We start from the raw sequence: 26,780 nt of genomic DNA on the forward strand, positions 1-26,780 counted from the left end.
CAGGAGTTGGTGATGGACAGGGAAGCCTGGCATGCTGCAGTCCATGGGGTTGCAAAGAGTCAGATATGACTGAGCGACTGAACTGAACTGAACTGGGGCATAATGGATGGATGCAAGAGGTTATCCACTGGTTGAATCAGCCCAAATTGGAGGCTGATTGGATGTGGGTGAAGGAAGGACCAAGGTATGAGGTGCCTTGCTTAGGCAGTGGTGGGGGTCCTGGAGCAGGGAGCTGAGAGAGGCAGGGCGGGAAGAGGGACAGCTAGGGTGGGAAGGCAGTTTTCCACTCATGTAGTGTGAAGATCCAGGAGGCCATGGGCTCCATCAGTGTAGAGCTCAGCAGAGAGGCCTGGATGAGGACTACAGCCCAAAGCCACAGCAGGCCGAGAAGCCCTCCTTACCCATCAACCCTCCTGGACTACTCCCTGGGAGCCTCTGCCTTCCTCTGCTGCCAGTCTGAAAACAGGGAGGCAGGGTTCCAGGAGGCTCATGTCCTGGCAGAGAGCTCAGCGTGGAGGTGGATGGTATCAAGGGGCCCAGCTGCTCAGCCTCCATCATCTGTCTGTCCCACTCCCCACCTCTGGAGCCTGTGCACCCAGGTGTGGGGGAAAGGACTCTGGATGTGGGCTTTGCCTTTGCGGGAGTTAAGTATATTAGAGAGGGAGGACTGCAGAGTAGTAAATAAAGCACACAAGTTTGTAAGTGCTTGGGGAGAATCACTCAGTGTTCCCCAACTTAGCTGTGGGACTTTGGGCACGTCAGTTACCTTTCCGTGTCTCCATCTCCTCATCTGCAAAATGGGATAACAATAGTAGCTATCTGATAGGATTGTTGTGATGATTAAATCTGTGAATGTATAACAAGTGTCAAGAACAGAGCCTGGTGCATGCTAACTATTGTTATTATTTATCTGTCCCAACACATCTTTCTGGCATCTAAAGTTAGTTAGGGGAGGGTGGAGGTTGTACCGGGGCGTGGCTCAATTGTCCCCATGATGACTCACCATCTAGCTTCAGGTGTCTTCCTCAGACACACTCCTTTAGACCCCTGCCCACTCCAGGCCTCAGCCTCCATCAAAAGTCTACTGAGCATTCATTCCACTGACCAGTCCCAACCAGGAATCCTGAGAAAGCAACAGCTGCTCAGTCATTTGCCTTGGTGGGAGGTGGGGGGCCCTGCTCTTCAGAGATAAAGAAACAAGTTGGAAGGTCCCATTTGATGACCCACCATACTCAATTTCTCTTTCTGTAGCCCCCTCTCTTAGGCATGTAGTCCGGATCAGAAAATGAATATGATGTACACACAGTGGAGCATAGCCTAGGGGTTAAGTGCAGCCAGGCAACCCAGGTTCAAGCCCCAGTTCTATCACTGAATAGCTGTGTGACCTTGGCAAGTTACTTAATACCTCTGGGCCTCATCTTCACCATCTTAGGTGGGAATGACAGTAATACTAATTCATAGGCTGGTGGCAGAGAGAAAATAGCTACAAACACCTGGAACAGTGCCAGGCACTTATAGGCTATTGTGGTCTGCTGTGAGGGATGCAAGTGTCCTGCCTCACTCATTGGCTCCTTTTCCACCTGCCTAAAGTAGTGGCAGTATGAATAGGAAATCAGAGACCCCTTTCTGACCCCAGTCTCTGGAAACTCCCCTGCAGCAACTTCTAGACAGATCAATGGCGGCACCAGCAAAATGAAATTTCAACTCACTCCCCAGCCCCACTCCCTCTCAACTCTCTTCCCCGTGTGACCTCTGCCTGTTAATCCCTTCAAACTGTTCTTTCTTCTTTAAAATTCCCTGAACCTGGGTGGGAGGGTTTGGGCTTGGGGCTAGAATCATCTTTAGGCTCCCCTCCCAGGTGGCTCAGTGGTAAAGAATCTGCCTGCCAATGCAGGAGACTCATCTTTCATCCTGGGCTGGGAAGGTCCCCTAGAGGAGTAAATGGCAACCCTCTCCAGCGTTCTTGTCTGGAAAATCCCATGGACGGAGGAGCCTGGTGGGCTAAAGTCCATGGGGTCACAGTCAGACGCGACTGAGCAACTGAGGGTGCATACCTAACCTCATCCTCCCTGAGGGAGCATTTAAAACTCCATCACCATTTCTCAAAGTGTGAACCCAGCAGACAACCTTAGGGTATTTGTTCAAAACACAGATTTTCCATTTCACGCCAGTAGGACTGAATCTGAATTTAAGGGGCTGGAACTTACGTTTGATAAGCTCCTGGGAAGACTTTTAAAGACACATTGAAATTGAGGTTTTAATCACAATGAAAATCCACACCCACACCCCCAAGAGAATAATCATCGATGGAAGAGCAGGGGGCATGGTATGTTAGAGATGTGTATTCCTCTGTCCAGGCAGGCTTAGCTGCAGAGGGAAAGGGATACTGATGGGGCAAAAAGAGGGTGCGTTCTAGAAAGCCGGAGGTGGGGCGCGCGACTTCTTCCAAAACCCTCGGTGAAGAATGGCACCAGTTACGCCGCTGGTGTCGGGGGAATAGCTGACCCGGAGTCACCGTCTCTCCGCCGCCTCACAAGCAGAAGGGCGAAAAGGGGACGCTGGGCCACCAGCGCGGCGGTAGGAACTGAGGCCCAGGGAGGCGATAGCCCTCCACACACAGCCGGCCTGGGACTCCGGAACCTCGGGGCGGGGGAGCGAGGCCTTCTAACCCTCCCTCCTCCAGGAGCTCGGCCCCGACTCCGACTCCAGCCCCCACCGTCCACGAGCGCCGTCCTTCCATTCCAGCCTCAACTTCCCCACCCGTGTCGGGGGTGTGCGTGCGTGTGTAGGGCGGGAAGAAGACGGCGGGTGGGGTGCGTGCATAGGAGCGCTCCGGTGGGAGGCTGGGCAGCGGGATTCCCTCCGGGAAAATGGCCCAGTCCCTCCCCCAGCCTGTTCGAGACCCTGAACCGAAACAGGAGGCAGGGCGCCCCCGGCCGGGAAGCGGCCCCAGCCCGGATTTCCCTCCCGGGTGGGGCCGCAGTGACTCACCCCCTTCCCCTTCCCCCTTCCCCCGGTTTCCTTGTTTGCGTTTCTCTTCTCGGCCGCTTGGCGGCCATACCCCGCAGCCCCTACCCCGACAGCCCCGCCACCGCCGCCGGGCACACACTCCCGGGGCGCTCCGGCCCCAGGGGTTTCTCGAGGCCACGGTTCCCGCCAGCTCCGGGTACCCTGGGCTCCGACTCCGCCCCCTGCCGGAGCCCGCCCCCTTCCCTGCCCGAGCACCGGGCGCGTCCTCCCTGCCCCCTCCGGTCCGCCCAGGAGGGGAAGGGGGCGGGCCGCGCAGGGGGTGTGACAGCTCCTGCCCGGATCAGTGCCAGCTGCAGCCTCGCTTCAGCGCCCGGTGCCAGCTGGCTCTTTCGTTTGGGACGGAGGGGAGGCTTGGGGTTCCTTGTCGCTGGGGGCGGGAGTGACGTTGTCCCCCTACCAAGCCCCCAGTTCTCCCCCAAACCGAGAGGAGCCTCTCCACCCAGCCTGGCTGGGGCTGCCTTGGAAGCGGCTCCAGCTACGAATTGGTCTGCTCACTTCGCCTGGGACTTACAGGCCGGGGGCACACAGTGGCTCGTTGTGGAGCGGGCGGGTGCTCCCGGCACCCCCTGCCTTCTGCTAGAGCCTGCACGGCTGTGCGAGCTTGAAGGAGGAAAATGAAGGTGGGTATGGTGGGGTGGGGGCGGGGGAGGAGGAGCAGGGGAGGAAGCTGACACGGTGGGGGAGTTGGGGTGGGAGACAGAGGCTTGGTCAAGGGTGAGGAAGGAGGAGAAAAGAAGAGTTTGAGCTGAAGCTGCGTTTCTCGGGGATCCAGTGAGTCCACAGCTCCATACTGGGAGTTGGTGGAGATCCCTGCAGGGCCATGGTCGGTGGGGTGGGACAGAATTCCAAAGAAGGGCATGATCTCTGGTACGCCGCCGGCTGGAGACCCTTAAGTGCGCCAGACCGGCAGGCCCCAGTGAAGGTCTTCCTGTCCCTCCCCCGGCTCCTGGCTGGGACGCAGCACCTCCGCCTGACCAGTCCAGAGGATTCGAAGGAAGTGCTTCTGCCTGGGGTGGCCGTGCTTTGGTCCAGCTGCCCCGGACCCAGCCTCATGGCTGTCTACCTTCCTCTTCCCATCACAGGTGGGCTGGCCAGGTGAGAGCCGCTGGCAGGTGGGCCTGGCTGTGGAGGGCAACTCGATTCTGGGAGTACCGCCGTTGGGAGGCCTCCCGGACGTGGTGCCGGAGGGGACGCTGCTCAACATGGTGCTCAGGAGGATGTACCGGTCCCGAAGCTGCTCCTACCAGCTGCTGCTCGAACACCAGCGTCCCAGCTGCATCCAGGGGCTGCGCTGGGTGAGTCCCATCCCCTTCTCTGGCCAGGGCCAGGCCCCCCTGGGCTGGAGCTGGCCCCAGCTGGGAGGGTGAGCATGCTGCTGGCGGTCCAGCTTGCTCTGCAGGCTTGGGGGATACACCTGGGGTGGACAGTGGGTCAGGCAGCCTGGCTGCAGTGTGTGGGTGGCTCACACAACTGCGTTGTGTATGCGTGTGGTGCCCAAGTCCCCCTATTCAGGCGTGTGGTGAAGGGGAAAAGAACTTGTCACTTCCGTGTGGCTTGAGTTAGGTGCTTGTGTGTTCTTCAGGTGGGGGTGGGAGACATGCATGAAATACAGGGGTCAGGTCAAGTGCTGGGGAGGTAAGCTTGGTACTATTCTTTAAACATCACCGTGGCAGCATTCCCCTTTAGTGAGGACTGAACTGCGTGGAGTCTACGTTTTGATCTGGGGTGCAGTGGTTATGTGAACATTGCTTGGCATCTGGCTTGGAGGGGCTCAGGGGAGAATTCTGAGAAGTTTGGAGACTCTGAGATGAACGGAGCTCCCTTTGCCAGTGAAGAACATCTCTGGAGCTGCAAGAATGAAGGAAAGAGACGTGGGGGGAGGGAGCGGAGATGGTGGATGGTGGGCAGGATATGGTTGCGGGATCCAAAACAGCAGAGAAGCTCTTCCCAACCACCCGGACTCAATAGAGTTTCTTTACCTCAGCTCTGGTGTGTGTCTGTGACGTGTGCCCATCGGGATGCAGATGGGTGTGGGGAGGGCTCTGGGGCAAAGGGAAGCAGGAGCAGATGATAGACTTGGGAAAACCCCTCTCTTAGGAGCAAATTCTTTTGAGTAGAATGACCACCACCTTCTGCCTCCTCCTTCCTACCTCACCCATTTATATATTTACTAAATATAGCCATTTATATTTACCAAATGTACCAAAATATGGAGCTGAGTTGAGAAAACCAAGGCCCACCAAGATAATGGGGTCCCCCTTGCAATGGGAAGTGAGAGAAGAATCTAGGTGGCAGTCCCCCGCTCTCCTCCACCCCCTCCCTCCCTGGGTCTTCCTGAGAAGGGGCCTCATGGGCCTGGGTCCTGCTCCAGATGGCACTCGGGAGGGGGCAGGGGAGCCAGGGTCTTTCTGGGCTTAGCTGTCTGTCCCTTCCACCCCCACCCCCACCCCCACCCCAGGTCTCTGGCAGTAGCTACTGCTTGGAGCCAGTGGGCTGGAACCCTCCCTCCCTCCTTCCCTTTCAGGCTATAATTACTTGCGCATTTCCTGTCCCTTTCCTAGCTTGTTGAGGCTAGGTGGGGAGTGGGGGGAAGGTCAGGGGCCAGGACAATGAGGTCACTGGAGGATCCCCTGGGACCCAAAGTAAGGGAGAGAGTGGAGGAGGCTGCCAGGCTGTCTCCTGACTCCCTCAGTCCCAGAGTTGAAGGGCTGGAATGCGTGGGGAGGCCAGAAAGGTGGGGATGAGGATCAGTGGAGTAAGAGATCAGGTCCCAGGCACAGAAACAAGGCCCCTCCCCCACCAGGTGTGTGTGTGCACGAATTGATCGTTAGAGGGAACTTAGATTTTTAGGGCTCTAGGCAAGGGCCACATCCTCTCCTGAGGACGTCTCTGGGGAGTAGGGGTGAGGTGGTTTCAGCCCATTGTGTCTGTGTTTAAGAGACTCTGGGTCCCTGTGAAGCTGTTAATTCTAACCTCTGGGATGATGCCTTTGGCTAAGGGGGCTCTTGTGAGGGAACAATTGTCCCGCAGGTAGTGTGTACACGCAGGGGCAGGGCGATGGGTGGATGTTGCAAGGAGGTGGAGCCCAGAGTCCCAGGAGGACAGTGCTGGGAGTTACCCAGGCCATGGCCACCTTTAGAAAACTGAGGGGGAAATCCATCAACCTCCTGAGGTCTGAAGAGAGCACTTTCTGTTCCCATTAGACCAGAACAAGAGAAAATTAAAGCAGGTTACAGCAGGAGACTTGAGGTTTGATACAGAAATGACTTAACAACCATGGCAAAGCTGATGCTGGAATAGGATGGAAGAACATCTCCTTTGATAAACATTAGGGGGTACATGAGATCTTATCTGATATCTGGGAGCCAACACAGAAACCAATCTGTCTAGAGGCAGGGGCAAGGTCAGGATGACCTCTGCTGAGTCCCCTGAGCTCAGAGAACCCTGAGATGCTACTCTTTGAGTGAGTGACTATTTTGGGAGAGGTGGCTCTGTTCTCTAACTCGGAAAACATGCTTTCATTCAACCTGTCCAAATGATGGGAGTAGCTAGTGTTTGTGTAGTATTTATTTCCAAAGTGCTATTATGAGCTTTAATCACATCAAATAATCTCACAGCAGCCCTGAGAGATAGCTACTAATGCCATCATTTCATTTTATAGATGCAAAAGCAGAAGCACAGAGAGGCTAAGTGACAGACAAGGGTTACACAGCTGCTACGGGGCAAACTGGGTTTGGGTCTGAGACAATCTGGCTGCAGAGTTCAAGTTTGTGGTGTATTTTCTGTTGCTATAGAAGGTACCACTGCCACTCCAGAACCTCACCCTGCCTCATACATCCTTTCCCAGTCCCATCGCACACAGCCCTGGCCTGAGACCCTGGCCGTGGCCTAAGGGAACTGGTCCGACGGGTCCCCATGTGGCTGTCTGGCTCTGTGCCTGCCCCTCCAGTGTGACTCTGACACTCAATGACAGGGAGGGGGGTGGGGCAAGCCATGACACTGTGCAGGGAAACTAACTAGGACCTCTTCTTCCACCCTGAGTCCTTCCTGTCCAAACCTGACAGGAGGTGGTGGGTGAGGGCCTCCACCCCTACCCTTACCAGCCACTGCTTTCTAGCTGAGAAGCCCCTAAGCTGACACTCAGGGTCATCAGATCAGGTACAGCATCAGTCAAAGTACAGCATTTCTTGCACCGTGTCCAGGTAATAGCTGCCCATCATGAAAGAAGAGTTATATTAAGTTACCATTGAGTAAGTAGTTACTGCAAAGCAGGCATGGCTCTGAATGCTCCATATTATTAATTAACTCATTTGATCCTCAAAATTACCCTATGGGATAGGTACTATTGCCACCAACCCCATGTTATAGATGAGGAAGCTGAAGCACAGAGAGCTGTATAAGCAGCCCAGGGTCACACAACAAGCTGGTAGTGGGGAACGAAGATTTGAACCCAGGCACCTGACTCCAGAGCCCACACACCTGACCACAGCCCCTGAATAGCACCCCCACCCTGATCCCAGGAGGTCCCCATGCACAGGAACATGGCAGGGGTTCAGAGGGACTGTGATGACACACACATAGAACTTCGTCTAACCCAGGATTTTTCAAACTTCCCTGCCTGTGGAACGTTCCTGAGGACAGAATTTACCACCTCCGAGTCCATGGCACACAGTGGGGGAGGCCCAGCACCATGGAGGCGCCATGGGAGATGGTAGGGCTTAGTGGCTAAGATCATGGGCTTTGGAATCAGATGGGCACAGGGTGAATTCTGGTGCCCCTATTTATCAGCTTGAAAAGGGCAGGTTACATAACCTCTATGCCTCCTTTTCTCTAGCCAGGAAATAGGAGACAAACACCTACTTCTGGATCAGCGTTGATAACAATTATTCAGGAGGATCTTACATTTCTAAGCAGTTATGTGACTCTGGGCAAGTTACTTCATCTCTCTGGGCTCCTGCTGCTTTCCTTGGGAAAATAAGAGGGATGCCTTCAGGTCTCTTTCTCAGCTCTGATGGGCCAGCGTTCCAGCTCTGAGCCTCCTGCGCGTCCCCTGGGGCAGGACAGGAAATGGTTGAAGCTAGGCGGCCTTCGGATCTGGGATCTGAGTCTTGACCAGCCTGGCCATGTGACCGGGCACCTCCCCTCCTGATGTGCCCTCCAGGGTCAGAATAATACCAGGAAGGGAGTGTGTCCTGGAGCCTGGGTCCTGGGCACCGAGGGGCGTTGGGGAGACAGGGGCCACCTGAGTACTCTGACATGAACAACAACAAGTCATTAGCACTTGGCACTGTTCCGACACAGGAGGCTGGCACAGGAGGCTGCCCGGGGAGCATTCCTGCCCTTCCTCCCTCCTTGGCTCCTCTTGGCTCCTCCTTCTCTTTTCCTGTCCTATTGCTGAGTCTCCAGGGCCATGTCTGGCACTAGGATGGACCCCATGACTGGGGTAAGGATACCTTTGGGACACCTAGCAACTTCCGCCCAGCGTTGGGCCAGGCGCCTGCACATGTTGGACCTCAGGCCTCTGCCCAGCACACAGTGGGAAGATCCTGGGATGGGGGGTGGGTGGGGCTCTGGCCCCAGGCCAGGTCTTCTTCAGGCCCTGAGTGCTGGTAGGGAGGCAGCGGAGAGAAGGAAGGGGAGGGAGAGGAAACAGGCAGGTGTACTGGGTGGAGTGAGACAAAGGATGTGAGCGCTTCTGGTAGGAGCCTGAGTTTATCCCTGGCTGTCTGGCTATGTGTCTGAGTTACCAGGGCACATCACCTCTAGAGTTTTATTTCCTGATAAGTCAAGGAGAACTGACCTTGCCTGCTCTGCCTATTTCCTGTCTGATCCTATTCTCTATGAAGTCAGATGAAATCACGAGAAAGACATACTGTGTAAACTGTCTGGTGCCTGCCTTTGGGAGGGCTCCTAGAAGGTAGGGCATCCTGCTCAGGGGTGTTCACAAATTCCTGTTCTCAGGTGGTAGGAGGAGAGGAGCATGAGAGGCTTTTGTGGCCAACATCCCAGGGCAAACAGGCCTGTGAGTCCTAGATGGCCCGATGGATGCTAAGGGCGGGGAAACTTTGTTCACCAATGATTCTACATAAACCCCATTTCTGGAGCCATCCCATGTGCTGCCAAGCCTGACTCACATTTGCAGGGTTAGGGACTATCAGCAGCATCTCGGAGAATAAAGGGCCTTCCAGCAGGCAGCCCGCCCTGTGCTTCATAGATGAGTAATAATAACTAACATGTACACACAACTATATGTATATGCCAGTCAGTGCTTTAAACATTTGATCTCTATTAACTCACATAATCCTTTCCAAAGCTTGAGTTGTTATGATGAATGTTTTATAGATTTATAGGCAGGGAGAGATTAAATCATATATATTCAGGTTTACATAGGAGCAGGGATTGGAATCCAGGAGTTGGCTCCAGGGTTTGTGTGCATAGTCCTGTGACTGGGGACCGACCTTGGCTCGGCATCAGGCCGTGGGTCTCCGGACCTCTTGAGCTGCTTACTTCCTGGCCTTCTTAATCTCATGTCCCCATGTTCCCCCAGCTCCACTGTGCCCCTCCCCTACAGGCTGAATTACCTGGATGCCCGGGCACACTGGGGCCTGAGGAAGCAGAGCCTGGACCTTATCCCTGGGGATGCGCTGATGGAGTCATGAAGGAAGACACGGGTCTAGTAATAGGGCTGCAGGGTGGCGATGAGGCAGATGCCTGGCATATGGGGGGGTACCAGTGAGTATTTGTTGAACCATTAGCTAAATGAATGCCTGGAGTCAAGAACTGAGCCGGGGCTGGGAGTCGTGGTGGAGGGGCCCGAGAGCTGGGTTTCAAGGCCTGGCACTAACACTCAGACTCCCCACTGCCCTCAGACACCACTCACCAGCAGCGAGGAATCCCTGGATTTCAGCGTGAGCCTGGAGCAGGTAAAAGTCCAGAGGGGCAGGGCTGGGAGGGGGCCCGTACACCTGGACTCAGGGCTTGAGCCAGCTAGCGGTGCCTCCCTCCTCCAGGCCTCCACGGAGCGAGTGCTCAGGGCAGGAAAACAGCTGCATCGTCACCTCCTGGCCAACTGCCCCAACCTCATCCGAGACAGAAAGTACCACCTCAGGCTCCACCGGTGAGCGGCGGCCCTGGCTGCCTCCTTGCCCGCCTCCCCGCCACCCCCAGCAGTTTTCTCTCTTTTTCACTCTGTCCAGGCTCTGGACCCAGCCTTGCTGCTAGCTCTAGGAGGTGCCATTCGGATGGAGTTCCTCCCTCCCCTCTCTCCCTCCTGCCATCTGATCTCCTTTCCCTTCCCTGTCCCCTTCTCCTCCCAGGCAGTGCTGCTCCGGTCGGGAGCTGGTGGATGGGATCCTGGCCCTGGGGCTGGGTGTCCATTCCCGGAGCCAAGCCGTGGGTATCTGCCAGGTGCTCCTGGATGAAGGCGCCCTCTGCCATGGTGAGCCTGAGCCCCGGGTGGGTGGGTGCTCAGTGCCAGGCAGTCCTGGGGAGCAGGCCTGTGCTGGGCATCTCAGTGGAAGCCTCATATCTACGTGGCCTCAATTTCCTCTCCTCCCCCTCGCCTGGGCCTCTGCCCTGCAGTGAAACACGACTGGGCCTTCCAGGACCGAGACACCCAGTTCTACCGTTTCCCTGGGCCGGAGCCAGAGCCCGTGGGTGTCCATGAGCTGGAGGAGGAGCTGGTGGAGGCTCTGGCCTTGTTGTCCCAGCGGGGGCCTGATGCCTTGCTCACGGTGGCGCTTCGAAAGCCGTAAGTGGGCGAAATCCTGCTCTCAGACTCCGTAGTTTCCCCTCTGAGGAGGAGTGAGCCCCTACTTCTCCGGGCTGGACCCGAGGCTTGAGCTCTGGTCTGCCCCTGCCATGGACATGCTGTGTGATCTTGAGCCCTCCTGCCCCCTCTGAACCTGGTCCTTCCTCTGTAATGGAGGCTGTGGGGCCTGTGGCCTCCAGTGACCCTGCCCCCTCTGAGAAGCATCCGTGGCCAAGACAATCGTGGCAGGGTCTGGGTTCAAATTCCAGTTCCACTGGCGACTAGCTCTGTGTCCTTTGGTCTCTCCTGGCCAGCTCCCTCCTCTGTCAAAGGATAACGATAGCCCACATCATGGGGTTGTTGTGAGGGCGGAATGAAGTCATATGTAAAGTGCTTGGCTCAGTGTCTGGCACATGGTGTGCTCCCGTCAAAGGCTGGCCCGTTATTGATAAACAGCCACCGCTGGGGCCCCGGCTGGACCAGGCTGAGTGGGCGCTGTGGCTCCCTGCACCTGGCTCATAGTTCATCATTTCTTCCTGGTCCCCTGTGCCTGCAGCCCTGGTCAGCGCACAGATGAGGAGCTGGACCTCATCTTTGAGGAGCTGCTGCACATCAAGGCCGTGGCCCATCTCTCCAACTCGGTCAGCCCCGGGCCCCACCCCACCTGGCCCTCCCCCAAACCTCCTGTCCTGTGACCCCTGCCAGGCCAGAAGACACGTCCCTCCCCTTCCACCTGTGGCTTGGATACTTCAGTCTAATGTCTTGTCCCTGGCATGGCATCCTTGTCTGAAGGTCCTTCTGGCTCTCTTTGCCCATTTATTCCCCTGCTTTGTCTCCTGCTGAATCCCAGGTCACCTGACCTCATCACAGCTCCATCCCCCGAGCATGTGTGGCTTTGGACCTAACCTCCTCACCTGGCCCCTCGTCCCCGGACTCGCCTCCCTGACTCTCGTCCCCCTGCCCACAGGTGAAGCGGGAACTGGCTGCAGTCCTGCTCTTTGAACCGCACAGCAAGGCAGGAACTGTGTGTAAGTCCTGCCTGGATGTGGGCAGAGGCCATAGGGAGTGATGGGTGCTTGGGGGATGTCTGATCTGTGCTGCTTCTCTCAGTGTTCAGCCAAGGGGACAAGGGCACCTCGTGGTACATTATCTGGAAGGGATCGGTCAACGTGGTGACCCATGGCAAGGTGAGTCTTCCCCCCGTGCCCAGCCCCTGGGGTGGAGCTGGTCTCTGGTCCTTGTCCTTGTGGGCGGTGCCTTTAATGGACCCAAGGCTGCCCCGTCTCTCAGGTCTCCTGCTTTGGTGGCTCTGGGTCTGTCCTGGTGAGGGCTGAGGGGCTGGGCTGTGACTCGGGCTTGGCTGCAGGGCCTGGTGACCACCTTGCACGAGGGAGACGACTTTGGACAGCTGGCTCTGGTGAATGATGCACCCCGGGCAGCCACCATCATCCTGGGAGAAGACAACTGTCATTTTCTTCGCGTGGACAAGCAAGACTTCAACCGTATCATCAAGGTGCCGCTGCTGGGGGTGGGGAAGGCAGGGACACGGCAGGGACATGTGTCTGGAGAAGTGGTGTGGAGCAAGGAGCAGGGACCAGACAGAGTAGGGAGAGGTCGGAGGTGGAAACCTTGGGGATGATGGCTGGAGGAGGGAGCCCAACTCTGGGTGTGTGAGGAGGTGCGTGGCATGCTGAGGAGGTTCAGTGAGCCCTGGGAACCCTGGGCTCTGGTGGGAGACCAGGGGTGAGGTTACAGAGGGGTGGGGGTCTAGGGTGCAGGGGGAGGCAGTGTAATGGAGAGTGAGATCCGTAGAAGGAGCACTGGGAGGGATTGGGTGGAGGAGGAGCTCAGGCTGGGCGATAGGCAGTGGTGAGGGACAAATCTAAGGTCGTGGGCATTGACTAGGGTGGGAGAAGGGCTGTGGGTCCTTGTACGAGCCTTGTGGGGCTTGGAGTTTGGAATGGGGGAGGCAGAGGGAGAGGCCCTAGAATGGGGAAAGGAGTTGTGGTGTGTATTGAGCACGGGTGTGGCTCGTTCTCCAGGATGTGGAAGCAAAGACCATGAGGCTGGAAGAACATGGCAAAGTGGTGTTAGTGCTGGAGAGAACCTCTCAGGGCACTGGCCCTTCTCGTCCCCCAACCCCAGGCAGGAACCGGTAACACACCCGCCATGCTCCCTCTCCACACCATCTCTCTTGCCCACCTTCTCTCCTTCTATTTCCTGGGCTTTACTCCCTTCTCTGTGTCATACACCTGCCTGCTGGGGGTGCTGCATACCCCGAATTAGTCCCCACTCCACCACACATGGTGGGGAGAGGGCTGGCAAATAGGGATGAGTGATATGATTGATTATTGATGTCTGCCCCAGCTGTGGGAGGGGGAGTTGGGGCTCAAGTGCTATGGACCCGCTGTTTCTGCCAGGTATATAGTGATGTCTGGCACCCCAGAGAAGATCCTAGAACTTCTGTTGGAGGCCATGCGGCCTGACTCCAATGCTCATGACCCAACAGGTAGGGGCGGGAGACACCCTGCCTGCTTTCTGACTCAGAGGGTGGTCAGCACCGCCTGGGAGAGGGCCAGGCACTGTGCATCTGACCTCATCGGGTGCTCGGTTGGTCTCTTTGGTCAGTTGGCCAGAAGTTTTCATTCCTGTGTTCTTGGCTTATGTAGGAAGTGCTATGACAGGACTGGGTGTCGCTGCTCCCTGGCCCATGGCGGGGTTGGTAAAAGGGATGCCCTGGTTGTGCATATGCTTGAGCTCAGGAAATGCAACTGCTGAGTCCCTCACCTGTCCCCTGTCCCTGCCCTACAGAGACATTCCTCAGTGACTTCCTTCTGACCCACAGTGTCTTCATGCCCACTGCCCAGCTCTGTGCTGCCCTCCTGCACCAATATCCTTCCAGCCCTGGGGGTGGGGATGGTGTGTGGAGCGGGGAAGAGGGATCCCCCACAGCATGGCTGTACTGAACCCTCCAGGCCCAGCCCGTTCACGGGCTCCGGGTGTCCTGCCCTTCCTGTGCCTGTTCCTGACGGTGGTGGGTGGTCCTCTTGGACACTGTGGTTTCCTTGACTGGGACCCACCTTCCACGCGGCGCCCGCGGGGGGCAGTGAGCTGGAGCGCAGCTCCTACGTCTGCAACAAGAAGCAGCAGATCCTGCGGCTGGTCAGTCAGTGGGTGACCCTGTATGGCCCTACGCTCCGCACTGACCCTGTGGCCACCAGCTTCCTCAAGGTACCTGGGAGCCAGGAGGGGCTGGGCCGGGTTGCCCAGGGTGGACACGGAGGTCTCAGTGAACCTTGGCTTCTCCCAGAAACTGTCGGACCTGGTGAGCAGGGATGCCCGGCTTAGCAACCTGCTGCGGGAGCAGTGGCCAGAGAGGCGGCGACACCACAGGTGATGCTTTGGCTCAAGTGAGCTTGTCACGGGAGGGCGGGACAGGCAGTGCGGCAGGAGCTGGGAGCACCGCCTCGGGGGGGGGGGGGCAAACACGTGGCTTCAATCCAGGCTACACCCCTGCAGCTGTGCTGCCCTGAGCCCGTTACCCCACCCCCACCCCCAGGGCTTCCGCTCCTGTCTGTAAAACGCTGTGCTGTGTGCTCACTTGTCCAGTCCTGCTCATCTCAGTGAGTGTTCTCACCAGTCCCTTGCCGTGCACCCTCCCGTCACCCGTCCGTCCATGCTCAGGCAGCCCACAATCATTCATGTGCCATCCTTCCCCCGCCCCGCACACCTGCTCTGCCCACTGGCTCCTATTTATTGCTGCGTGCCCTTGGTGCCAGCTCCCGCCTGCTCCACCCAGTCAATTTCCCAGCCTTTACCTCGCACTCCCAGACCTTCCTGCCCTCCCAGGCCTCCCGTGGGGGCAGCTGGGGTTCGGGGAGAGCTCACATGTGGCCTCCCTGACCTGACACCACACCGGCTCCCTTTCTGCCTTGAGCTCCTTCCCTCCCCTGCTGGCCTGGGAAAATCGTAGGATCCAGGGGCTGGTGTTCAAGTAGTGCCTGTTCTGGGTCATTCTCTCCAAGTCTGCCAACCTCTGAGCCTCTGGTGACGGTGGTGGGAATCCAGAGCCTGGCACCCCTCCGCTCTTGAGCCTGCATCATCCTGCCTGCTGGGGGACCCTGCCCCCAGCCTCACCTCCCTCTCACTTGCTCCACAGGTTGGAGAACGGCTGTGGGAACGCGTCTCCTCAGATGAAGGTGTCCGTCCCGAGTGGGCTCCTCACGCCTCTGCTGGGGCCCTGCTTTCCCCCTCCTCCAAAGACCGCCGGGCCCCTCTGCATGGGAAGGTCCCCCTCAAACACAGGCACACCGTTGGTCTGGGATAGATGATCATGGAGCTCGGGCTGCATGTGACACTAGGGCTGGGCCTTGCAGGAGAGAGAGGTCTAAAGTCACTCCCCCCCACCCCCCAAGGGATTTTATCCCATCTGGTCATGCTCACTTGCGAGCTAAGTTGCTTCATCTGTGTCCAACTTTTTGTGACTCCGTGGACTGTAGTCCATCAGGCTTCTCTGTCCATGGGGATTCTCCAGGCAAGAATACTGGAGTGGGTTACCACGCCCTCCTCCAGGGCATCTTCCTGGAGATCTCTGACCCAGGGATCGAACCCACATCTCTTCTGTCTCCTGCATTGGCAGGCAGGTTCTTTTCTACTAGTGCCACGGGAAGCCCACTCATGCTCACAGCTAGAGCCAGTTAGCCGTTCCTGCCTGGCAGGTGAGGGGTGGTGCCTGGAGGCATCTCTGAAACCCCGGGGGTCCTGGGGGCCAGTGCCATCCCCAGCAGTGGGCTGGAAGAGGAAAGTGGGAGGAGGAGTCCTGACTGGAGTGAAATTTGAAGAATGGGGTGGGGAGAACTGGGAAGGTAGGTTGGGGCCACCTGTGGAGACTCGCAGTGAGAATCAAACCCAAATGCCTCACCTGGGCCCAGCTGCCTCTCCCACCTCATCCTGCCCCCTTCCGCCTCTGACTCCTTTTCTGCTGAGGGTGCAGCTCCCTCCCTCCTCGTCTCTTGCCCCTACCTGCATCTCTTGCCCCTACCTGCATCTCTTGCCCCTACCTGCTGGTACCTCCCATCTCGCTGTGAGAGCCCCTCCCCAACGGGCTCCCCTCCAAAATGTCCTCAATGGTTTTCCTCAATGGTTTTCCTCAAAGCCTTGTCCCAGTGGAATTGTTTTCTTTGTTGAGTTGTCTCCTTGCTAATTGTCTGCTGGTGTCTCTCACGGCCCACTAGAATGCTGGCTCCATCCCTGAGGGGCCTTGACCTCTGAGGGTGCTGCCGCTCAGTGAGGAGCAGGCGGCAGGCCTTAGGTGCCAAGGATGCAGTAGGGGGTTGGGAGAGCCACCCTGGCCTCGAGGAGCTCACGGGGAAGTGGGGGACAGAGCTGCAGAGCAACCTCATGCTGAATAAGGACAAAGATGGGGTCTCTGGAGTCAGGAAGGAAAGGGCTGAAAAGGAAAGGGTTCGGTTCAGGGAGAAGTGACCGCTGGAACTGAGAGATGCAGGGAGTGAGGGTGGAGGGAGAAGAGGCTGCAGGCAGGTGTGGGGAAGGGAGCCCACCTCCTGATGGAGCCCTGGAGGGGCCAGAGCAGGCGAGGCCCTGTGGGCCATGGAAAGGGGCCTGGCCTTTGTCCTTTGAGCATTGCGAGCCATTGGAGGCATTTGAGCCCAGGATTGACAAGATGGGATTTGTATATTGAATTGGTCAGCTGGGGAGCCTGCGCTTTATCCAGCAGACAATGGTGGCCTGGAAGCTGTGATAGGAGGCTTAATCTGGCTCTGGTCAGGCAGATGGGAGTGGGAGGGAGGGAAGCACCCGAGAGGCAAGGCTGGCAGAGAATAGTTGCGCTATTGTAGTAGATAAGGCGTGAGGCGATACGGGCTGGTGGATCTGGGGATGGCCTGGGCTGCGGAAGGGGGAACACAGAGACCCCAGAACTAGATGATACTCTGTGGGGAAGTGGGGGAGGGGAGCAGGGGGTCACAGGAGCCTTGAACCCAGGGGAATGGCCAGAAGAGTAGCCTGGGAGGCGGGATGAGGGGATCCGAGGAGTGTGTCGAGTTTGGGGTGATGGAGCACAGATATGGAAGATCCTGGAGGCATTTGAGGCCAAGGTCTGCAAGAGAATTCGGTGCCCAGTGGTATGGTTTTAAGAGTCTTCCATATGCTGGGGGCGGGGAGAAGGAGGGCATTGATACGTGATGCTGGGAGGAGCTCTGAGGGGAGTGCAGAGATTTGGAAATCCAGGGAAGAACCATGGACCAAGGTCTAAACCTCATCTGCTGCCTTCAGAGTTGGGAGGAGGAAAATAGTACAAAATCTGGAAAGAGTAGTCGGTGGGCAGAGGAGCTGTGTGAGGGAGGCCTTTGGGCAGTGGGGGCCCCCCAAGAGCCCATTGTGGTGGGGCCTTGGAGGAAGGGTTATGGGGCAGCTGACACAGTTGAGTGTTGGTGGACAAGAGCATGGGGGAGGGGGAGCGGGGGGCAGGTTTAGGATTTTGGCTGGGCCACTTAGCAGCTGTGCTGCTTTGGGTATCTTACTTAACCTCTCTGAGCCCTCACTGATTTTATCTATAAAATGGGGGTAATATTATTTTGTCAAAGGGCTTTTGTGCATATTTAGATACTTAAAATAAGCATGTAGAAAAAAGCAAATGGTAGCTGAAGGAGGAAAAGACCAGGATCAACAGCTGCCTTGTGTACATATTAGAGAGGCTCTGGACCCATTTGGCAGAGGGGGTGACACACGTATAGAGGGGCACAGACTCATTCTGAGCTCTGCCCTGTCTTCCCTGGGAGCCTCGGTCCCCAGATTCCCAGTGCCTTACCTGTCCCAGGTTTGCGGGACAAGCAGATCCCTTAGGTGGTGTGTGTGCTGTGTGGGACCCTTGCTCTGGGTGACAGTCCCCTCCCCGTCCCTGCATGCTCTCCTGTCCTCTGGTCCTTACTTCCTCTCCTTCTCAGGCCCGGAATGTACCTGTTTGGTTCCCCAGCCAGGACGAGCCTCTCCCCAGCAGCAACTGTGCCATCAGAGTTGGGGACAAAGGTTGGTGGTCCGAGTCAGCCGGGGCAGAGCTCGAACCCTGCTCTCACCACCCTTGACTTCAGGGTGCCTGGTCCAGGATGGCATGTGCTCCTTGGGATCTCTGTTTCAGGTTCCCCCCTTGCTCACCTCAGGGTCTCCCACCTGCCTGCCCAGGCTTCTCCTTAGTACTGTTGCCCCCCTCCTTGGGACCCTCCCTTGCTGCAGTCACTGCCTTCTCCCTGCTAGGGCAAGGAGACCAGGCGGCTCCCTCCCACAATTCAGTCCCATCTTCCTCTCCAGTCCCCTATGACATCTGCCGGCCAGACCACTCCGTGCTAACCCTGCAGCTGCCTGTGACGGCCTCAGTGAGAGAGGTGATGGCAGCATTGGCCCAGGAGGACGGCTGGACTAAGGGGCAGGTGCTGGTGAAGGTCAACTCGGCAGGTGGTGAGTTGTGTCTCTGAGTAGGGTGGCCCCAAGGGAGGGGGCCCCCTCAGAGCTGTGCCCACCCCCTGAATTAAGATCATCACCATCTTTGTCAATGTTAATGGTAGTTAGCATTTATGGGAGGCTTATTACATCTCTTCAATGTGCTTTGCATGTCGTGCTGAAGAGCATGAACTCGGAAGCCTGCTGCCAGCTTCCAGCCCTCTGGCTCCCTTCTCTCTGTCCCCCAGCAGGATGCTTAATCTCTCTGTGCTCCATTTCATCATCTATAAAATGAGGATGAAAACGTGCCTGCTTGTGAGGGTTAAATGAGCTAATCTGTAAAAGTGTTTAGAATGATGTTTGACAGCTCTACATAGATATTAGCTACTATTTGATTAGTATCATTTGTTGTTTAGTTGCTAAGTCTTGCAACCCCATGGACTGTAGCCCGCCAGGCTCCTCTGACAATGGGATTTCCCAGGCAAGAATACTGGAATGGGTTGCTATTTCCTGCTCCAGGCGAAGGGCACAGACCCAGGGATCAAACCTGTGTCTCCTGCTTGGCAGGTGGATTCCTTACCACTGAGCCCCCAGGGATTCCTGACATTATTATCATGCTTACATATTTATTTAATCCTAATAATAGTCTTATGAGATAGGTACTTTTATCCTATTTTCAGACAAGGAAACTGAAGCTCAGATGAATTCAGTGATTTTTCCCAGGCTCACCCCTTGAGTGCATAGACAGACTTTGAATTTAGGTAGTTGCTCATTTAGTCCATCAACATCTTTGAGAGTCATCTATGGGCCAGGAGCATGTTAGGAGGCAGAGGTACCATGGCAGATAAGATAAGCAGCTTGATGGTTAAGAGCCTAGACTGTGGACTCCCAGACCCGAATTGCAATCCCAGACCCACTGCTTACTGACTATATGATCCTGCCCAAGTTGTTTGACCGCTGTGAGCTTCCATTTCCTTGTCTGTTGAATGAGCACTGTAACTACCTATCACCTAGGACTGCTGTGGCTATTAAATGAGCTACTGTGTTTGAAGCTCTTAGCATGGGATCTAGCATAAAGTTGGTGCTCAGAGTATGGCAGCATGAAGATTATTAAGACCTGCCTTTAGAGAACTTGGGACATTAAAAACCACTGTTATCCATTATCCATGAAAGACACGGCATGGGTATGACAGCTGGAGCCCAGGGTAAGCAGCTGGTCATCCAGAGAATAATGGCAAGGAGTGGCAGGGAGACCAGCAAAGCCTCCTTCCTTCAGGAAGGAGAGATGATGAGGGCATGGGTGCCTGTGTGCTCCTCTGGGAAGCACTGCCCTCTGGTGGCCATTTGGCAAGTTGGCAGTTGTCCAAAGCCAGTGTTAATTGAGACCCCACATGCCATGCTCTGTTGAGAGCACTGATTGTTTTGATGCACACCTCTGTCAGGGCTTCCCTGGTGGTTCAGATGGTAAAGCGTCTGCCTGTAATGCAGGAGACCTGGGTTCGATCCCTGGGTTGGGAAGATCCCCTGGAGAAGGAAATGGCAACCCACTCCAGTACTCTTGCCTGGAAAATTCCATGGATGGAGGAGCCTGGTAGGCTACAGTCCATGGGATCACAAAGAGTCGGACACGACTGAGCAACTTCACTCACTGTGTCAGTAATCAGTATTTTATTACAAACTCCCTTATTTGTGTATATTTCCTTGCAAGTCACATACATACGTTCCTACACTATTGCTACGTGATCATAGAGAAACACACAAAGCAAGTGCAAAACAGGTAATAAAAATCAATATAAGTGCTAATATTTTTTTCCTGGATGCATGGAATGGTCTTGTGTACCTTACTTTGGAGGCTACTGGTCTAGGGACTGAGGACTCAAACATGACTGAAAACACAGTCCCAGTTCACAAGAGCTGATGAAAATCCACATGAAGATTTCTGTAAGGTATTTCCCAGTTTTCAAAGGTCTTGTATATGTATCATATCCTTATAGACACTATTTATATCGGTGACTTCATTTGACTTGTGAGTAGTCACGGGAAATCTTGGTGTCTGCTTTTGACAAAGGAGGAAGCTGGGGCTCAGGGAGGCTCCAGCGTTGCCCAGTGTCAGCCTGTCTCACCAAGACTCCTCTTTCATTGTCCTCAGGCCGTGCTGCCCCCGTGCATGTGTGGGCATGCACACCTGTGCATTTAGAACACCTGCCTAGGACTCCAGTGCCACTATTGGGAGATCTCTTCCAGCCTCCACCCCGCCTCCGGTTGCTCCCTGGCCTTCCTCTCTGTCCCCACCCAGCACAGCCTCTGCTCTCTTTGCAGATGCCATTGGCCTGCAGCCAGATGCCCGTGGTGTGGCCACATCCCTGGGGCTTAACGAGCGGCTCTTTGTTGTCAACCCACAGGAAGTGCACAAGCTGGTAGGGGCAGGCAGGGCGCCAGGGCCCTGGGAAGGGCTGTTTTGGGAGTGGTACGGGTGGGTGCTAGGAGAGGGCCACATGGAAAGGAGAGCAGGGCCTGGCTCTGGCTGCTCCTAAGGCAGAAGAGAGAGGAGTGGACCTCAGCTGATGGAGGAAGTCCCAAAGGGAGAACTGTTGGGAGCTCTCAAGTGGGAGAGGGGCCTCAGCACTGGGGAGCTGTCAGGACATGCCTCCTTGGGGAGCCCCTCCACTCCCTGCAGCACCCCTGCCCTCCTGATGTTCCTCCGGCCCTGGGCACAGACTTTTGGCCCCAGACTCTCTCCCCCCACCATGCCCCCCGGACTCCCCAGGCACCCCTCTGAGCACTCTTCCACCTGCAGACCCCACACCCCGAGCAGCTGGGGCCCACTGTGGGCTCTGCTGAGGGGCTGGACCTGGTGAGCACCAAGGACCTGGCGGGCCAGCTCACGGACCATGACTGGAGCCTCTTCAACAGCATCCACCAGGTGCTGGGGCGGAGCGGAGGGGAGGAGAGCCGGCGATGGGGACGCCCCGCCCCACGCGCTGACCTCGTGTGCTGGACACCCTGCCCTGTGTGCTAACCTCACAGTGCTGCCCCCCTGCCCAGGTGGAGCTGATACACTATGTGCTGGGCCCCCAGCACCTGCGGGACGTCACCACCGCCAACCTGGAGCGTTTCATGCGCCGCTTCAACGAGCTGCAATACTGGGTGGCCACGGAGCTGTGTCTCTGCTCTGTGCCTGGCCTACGGGCCCAGCTGCTCAGGAAGTTCATCAAACTGGCAGCCCAGTGAGTGTCTGTGGGCTGGGCGGGCTGGGTGGCAGAGTCCCACAGTGCCTTTATTTAACCCCCCGATCTGTGGTCGGGGTATGGCCTAGTCTCCCACCCTCATGCCTGCCTGGGTCCCCTGGAGCCCCTCCCTCCCCACACCATACAGCCCCAGTCTCTTCAAGGGCAGCATTGGCTTGGCTGGGTCTTGTGCTGTGGCCTGGGGGGTGGTGTGGATGTGGGGTTCTGTGTGTGGCTGCTTCCCCTGAGGGTCTCTGGGTCTTCTGTTCACAGCCTCAAGGAGCAAAAGAATCTTAATTCCTTCTTTGCCGTCATGTTTGGTCTCAGCAACTCGGCCATCAGCCGCCTGGCCCATACCTGGGAGGTGAGTACATCTGCTGGGTAGGTCAGGGCCTCCTCACCTCAGTCCTGAGTCAGGCCCCTGCCTGACCTGGGGGTCCTGGCTGGGGATGGGGCCCGCACCCCAGAGCAGTGACAGCCGCACCTGCCTCTCCTTCACAGCGGCTGCCCCACAAAGTCCGGAAGCTCTACTCGGCCCTTGAGAGGCTGCTGGTGAGTGCTCCCTGCCCCCCCAACCCCGGCCCAACCCCCCGCTTCTCCCCCATGGCACCCCTGCCTGTCCTTGGTCACTTTCCAGGCTTCCAACCCTGGGTCAGGGCCTGGTTCCCTTTGGCCTGTGAGTCTGGGGGGCTGGCTGAGAAATGGCGGTGTTTAGCACTATGGGGGGTCTGTGTAGTGTATTATATGCCTCAGCAGGTGTACAGGGGCCCGTGTGACATTTGCTGCGGCTGTGAGGTCCTGTGTGAGGGCAGTATCTGGCCCTGGGGTCTGAGGTGCCAGGGGACCACCAGGGGGGCGCTGACCTGCCTCAGGACTCAGGAAGCAGGTCTTGACCCAACTCCCACAGTGTTCTGGGGTCTGTCAGAGGCCCCTCAGGAGACTCAAGAGCCTAGGCCAAAAAATGAGGCAAGAGTTGAGGAGCTGAGCCCTCCACTCCCAGGAATTGTAGCAGGGGTAGCGAAAGGTGTACAGTGTTCAGGAGAGAGCTCGTGTAGGCTGCTTTCATCAGCAAGGCTTCAAAAGCTCCTGAGGAAAAAATTCTCCTCCTGGGGCTGAAGAAATTCAAAGGGGTGTACCCACTAGAGAGAGAGGGACAGAGGGACAGAGGGAGAAACAGGGACAGAAAAGAGTTTTCCATGAATCCTCCGAGCCCCTGTGACAAAGTCCATGAGTGTTCTGGGGGCTAATTGGAGGCCAGGAAACCACGTCATGCAGCCCAGCATCACAGCTCCAGGCCCCCCTGCCTGCCGCACAGCCTGCCTTGGGGAGATCTGGGGCTGAGAGGAGGCTGAGCTCCAAGGAGTGGGTGCACGACCTCTCCTTGGCAGGTGGACATTTGGTTATGCTGTGGCATGTGGTAGGTCATATTGTGCGGGACCCTCCCTCTCTCACTGTGGCTTCTTCCCTCTCAGGACCCCTCGTGGAACCACCGAGTGTACCGTCTGGCCCTCACCAAGCTCTCCCCTCCCCTCATCCCCTTCATGCCCCTTCTTCTCAAAGGTAAGGGCACTAGCCCCTGCCGCCCTGCTCCCATCCCGTCCGTCCCTGCCCCAAAGTGTCCACCTGACCCCCTGGGTGATTCCAGTGTGCAACACCCTGGGTCCACAAAGGTGAACTAGGAGCTCACCAGATAGAAGCAGAGTTAAGACATGCAGACATTAGATGGCTGATGACATGAGGCCTAAGAGGTATAAAGAAATTGCTCCAGGAGGTTAGCAGGGAGGAAGAGGGCTGCTTGGTGGGGGGCCCTGGCCTCCCTGTTGTTGGCCCCTCACCTTTCCTTGGCTGCTGGGAGGGGAAGGAGTTTGGGGACCTATGAGCAAAGCCCATCTCTTTGCAGACATGACCTTCATCCATGAGGGAAATCACACATTGGTGGAGAATCTCATCAACTTTGAGAAGATGGTGAGTCCAAGGAGAGCGGGTGTCTGAGGCTGGAACAGGTTGGAGGCTGTGACGATGGCTTTGGAAGGGGCGGGGGTGGGAGACAGTCCAAAGTTGTTCTCAATAATATAAATATGAAGACTTCCTTTAAAATAGCCCCTGCCTTACTCCACTGCATGCCCTCAGAAGGTCTGGTCTCCACCAGGGAGTGCTGGGGTGGTGGCCTCAGCTATCTCGCCCTTCAACCAGAATCCCCTCCCCACCAGGCCTCCTCCTCTCTAAGCCCTTCCTGACTTCTGTCTTCCCAGTGCCTGGTCCCCGATGGGTCTTTGGGTGAGCTGGGGCACAGCAGGCACGGCCCTGTCTCCTACAGCCCCTGGTGCCTAGGAGCACTTCAGCTGTCCCCCAGGCCAGGCCAGGGCCCCGTCCCTCATATCAAGTCTCATGTCCTTGCTTGGTCCCCAGAGAATGATGGCCAGAGCCGCACGGATGCTACACCACTGCCGAAGCCACAGCAACGGTGAGAGGGCAGGTCCCCGGTGGGCGCCCCGAGTGATGTCCCCTTCAAGGCATCAGCTTGGTCTCCTCTCACTGACTCCCCCCTCACCCCCCAGTGCCTCTGTCACCGCTCAGAAGCCGAGTCTCACACCTGCACGAGGACAGCCAGGCGGTCAGGGTTTCCACATGTAAGTGAGGGCAGAGGTGGGTGCTGACAAGCTGGCCATGGCTGGCTGGCATTTACAGGCACATCCATACATGAAAGGGCTTCCCCGGTGGCTCAGATGGAAGAGAATCTGGCTGCAATGAGGGAGACCTGGGTTCAATCCCTGGGTTGGGAAGATCCAGTATTCTTGCCTGGAGAATCACATGGGCAGAGGAGCCTGGCAGGCTACAGTCCATGGGGTTGCAAAGCATGATGCTGATAATGGTTCACAACAGCTTTATGAAATAAGTAGAGTGTTATCCCCACTTAAAGGAATTCAATGGGCTGGAGCCTTGAAAAAACAGGTGGAAGCCGCAGTGAGATAGAGCTGGTTAGATAAGCAGTGAGACAGAGCTGGGACCCACATAGTCCTACCCTAGACCTGTGTTCTTTTAATTGGCCTTCAGTTTGTGTGAAATGGGATTAGTCGTAATCCACAGTTCACACCACACCGTCATCATTATCTTACACTATGTATGTATCTATACTGATAATAAGATGAGCCTTTCTGGACCCAAGCCAAGCTTTCGCACACTGACAGTAACTTCCATCTCCCTAGTGGTGGTCCCCTCTCCTGTCCCCTTGCCCCTCCCCACCCAGGGAAACCACTATGCTGAATTTTGAGTTACCCATTTCCTTGTTTTTAAAAAATAGCTTTATCGTGTGTACATATAATAAAATATACATATATCTTTAAAATATCTCATATATATATTACGACAACAAAATATTCTTTAGTTTTCATTGTCTTTGAACTTAGTAAAAGGGGTATTAAGCTGCATATAATTTGAGGGCCTGTTTTCTTCAGTCTGTGCTATGGACCATTGTGCTAATATGTCCCAGATTGGGGGTAGGGTGTCTTCTAGATTGGCTGTGGAAAGTAGCAGGCTGGGTGGCACAGGGCAGGAGGGTCGATTTGCTTCTTGGAAGGGGAAAAGGTGGGCTCTAAAAAGTGCTGACTGCCCTCCCTGCCCCCCAGGCTCGGAGCAGTCCCTGAGCACCCGGAGTCCCGCCAGCACCTGGGCTTATGTCCAGCAGCTGAAGGTCATCGACAACCAGCGGGAACTGTCCCGCCTCTCCCGGGAGCTGGAGCCATGAGGAGGCGCTGGGCTGGAGCAGACACTGGCCGCCAGGAGAGCCCGGGGCGCGCCGGGCCAGGAGGCCCACGGGCTGGCCGAGCCGGGCAGGGCTCTCCAAGGACTGGACCTGAGGCCCGGGAGCGGGCAGCGTGGAGGCACCCATCCCCCGCGATGACTGGTGGCCAAGGAGGACCTGGGAATGGAACGAGCCGGGGCCCAAGGCCAAGGAGTGGGGGACAGAGAGGCCCTGGAGTGAGAGGGAGAGCAGAGCGTTTTCTCTCTTTGTGTTCAATAGAGAGCTCTCCACACCAGGATTTTCCCAGATTCTGCGCCTCATGGCTCTGTTGTCCAGCGGTCTGGGGCCCCTGGGGTGTGTTTCCATGGTGGGCTGAGTGTCTGTGCGCATGTGGCAGGAGCAGGCCCACTGCCTGGGGAGGCAAGCAGGTGGAGGTGGGGCGGGGGCGGCAAGGGCGCTTTTCTTTCCACAGCCTGTGCAATAAACAGCTGGGTGTGGTCAGGGCTGTTTGTCCAGGAGCGGTGGGCCCTGAGGAGCTGTATTGTTACCCTAAGTGCACTGAGAGGCCTTGTTCTCTGGCCAGCCCCTGGGGGTGGGGCAAGGAGGGCCAAGGCCCACCCCCTGCCCGGGATGGTCTCTGGGACCCTGCGGGCCTCCAAGGCTGACTGACTGCACCAAGGCCTCGGCCCCCTGGTCACAGGGGCTGTGGGAGCCTGGAGCCCTGCGGGGGGCTGGCCCAAGCGGCCCTCAGAGTGGCCCTCAGTAGTCCATGGTGGTCTGAGAGGCTGCTCCTTCCTCCCCTCCCCACTCCACTTTCTGCCTTCTGCCTCCAGCCGCTGGGTGGTGCTCTGAGCGGAGGCAGTGATGCAGAGGCCGAGGCATCCAGGAGTCATGTCTCGTCGGTGATGAGTGGTCCCGTCAGCTCTGTTGGCTTTGAGTCCTCCACATCTCCCCTGGGAACCAACCACACCGTGAGGACCCTCCTGCCCAGGGACCCTCACATGAGGAAATGCCGGGTGGGACGGCCCTCTGCTCCCTGTGGCCTCGAGCTTGGCAGGGTGAGGTGCACTATCTGACCCCAAGAGGGATTTTCGGCCTTGGAGATGACCTGGTACAGGTTCTGAGTACCAGGGCCCTGGGGCGTATGGAAGAAGCGGGTCCCATACCCGGAGAGGGGAGGCAGTTGGCACATGCTCAGGGGCTCAGGCTGAACACCCCTTTCTTCCCTCACCCCTCCACTGCCAGATCTCTCATCCCTGAAGTCATGGACTCCACTGCCTCCAGAAAGGGTCAGGGCTCTTAGCAGGAGGCAGTCAAACTGGGGGATCATACCTCAGGTTTCTAAGTGAATCTGAGCAAGTCAGTGAACAGTTCTCCACCTCATTTGTCCATCTGTCAGATGGGTGTGAGGATCCCAGGTCAGCTCTTAGTGACAAACAGGTAAACGGCCGCTCTGCCTTTGCAGCTGAGGTGACAGCTGAGGGCTGCCCCGTGTCTGCTGCCTGTCGGGGGCAGCATCTCCTCAGAGGAATTAGGGGAGCCCACTCCCCAGGAGAAGCCTGGGATGGAGCAGACG

At 56.8% G+C, this 26,780-nt stretch overlaps 1 protein-coding gene across 1 annotated transcript; it reads left to right on the forward strand.

Moving 5' to 3' along the window:
* Window positions 1-25,512, forward strand: RAPGEF3 (Rap guanine nucleotide exchange factor 3). Its single transcript, XM_081589124.1, has 28 exons — window positions 1-3,650; window positions 4,113-4,325; window positions 9,900-9,953; window positions 10,041-10,147; window positions 10,347-10,468; window positions 10,612-10,780; window positions 11,337-11,421; window positions 11,748-11,808; window positions 11,891-11,967; window positions 12,147-12,293; window positions 12,823-12,935; window positions 13,201-13,289; window positions 13,592-13,670; window positions 13,861-14,011; window positions 14,091-14,173; window positions 14,940-14,979; window positions 17,746-17,827; window positions 18,107-18,253; window positions 20,555-20,652; window positions 21,033-21,158; window positions 21,281-21,462; window positions 21,736-21,826; window positions 21,964-22,014; window positions 22,935-23,022; window positions 23,363-23,427; window positions 23,872-23,926; window positions 24,021-24,092; window positions 25,089-25,512. Exons 1-28 carry the CDS (start codon window positions 3,645-3,647, stop codon window positions 25,205-25,207), a joined length of 2,772 nt encoding a protein of 923 aa, XP_081445250.1. The 5' UTR covers window positions 1-3,644; the 3' UTR covers window positions 25,208-25,512.
* The last annotated feature ends 1,268 nt before the right edge of the window (window positions 25,513-26,780 follow it).

Source organism: Giraffa tippelskirchi, chromosome 4, assembly GCF_054371585.1.
Source record: "Giraffa tippelskirchi isolate mGirTip1 chromosome 4, T2T-mGirTip1v1.2.pri, whole genome shotgun sequence".
Classification (NCBI taxonomy): domain Eukaryota; kingdom Metazoa; phylum Chordata; class Mammalia; order Artiodactyla; family Giraffidae; genus Giraffa; species Giraffa tippelskirchi.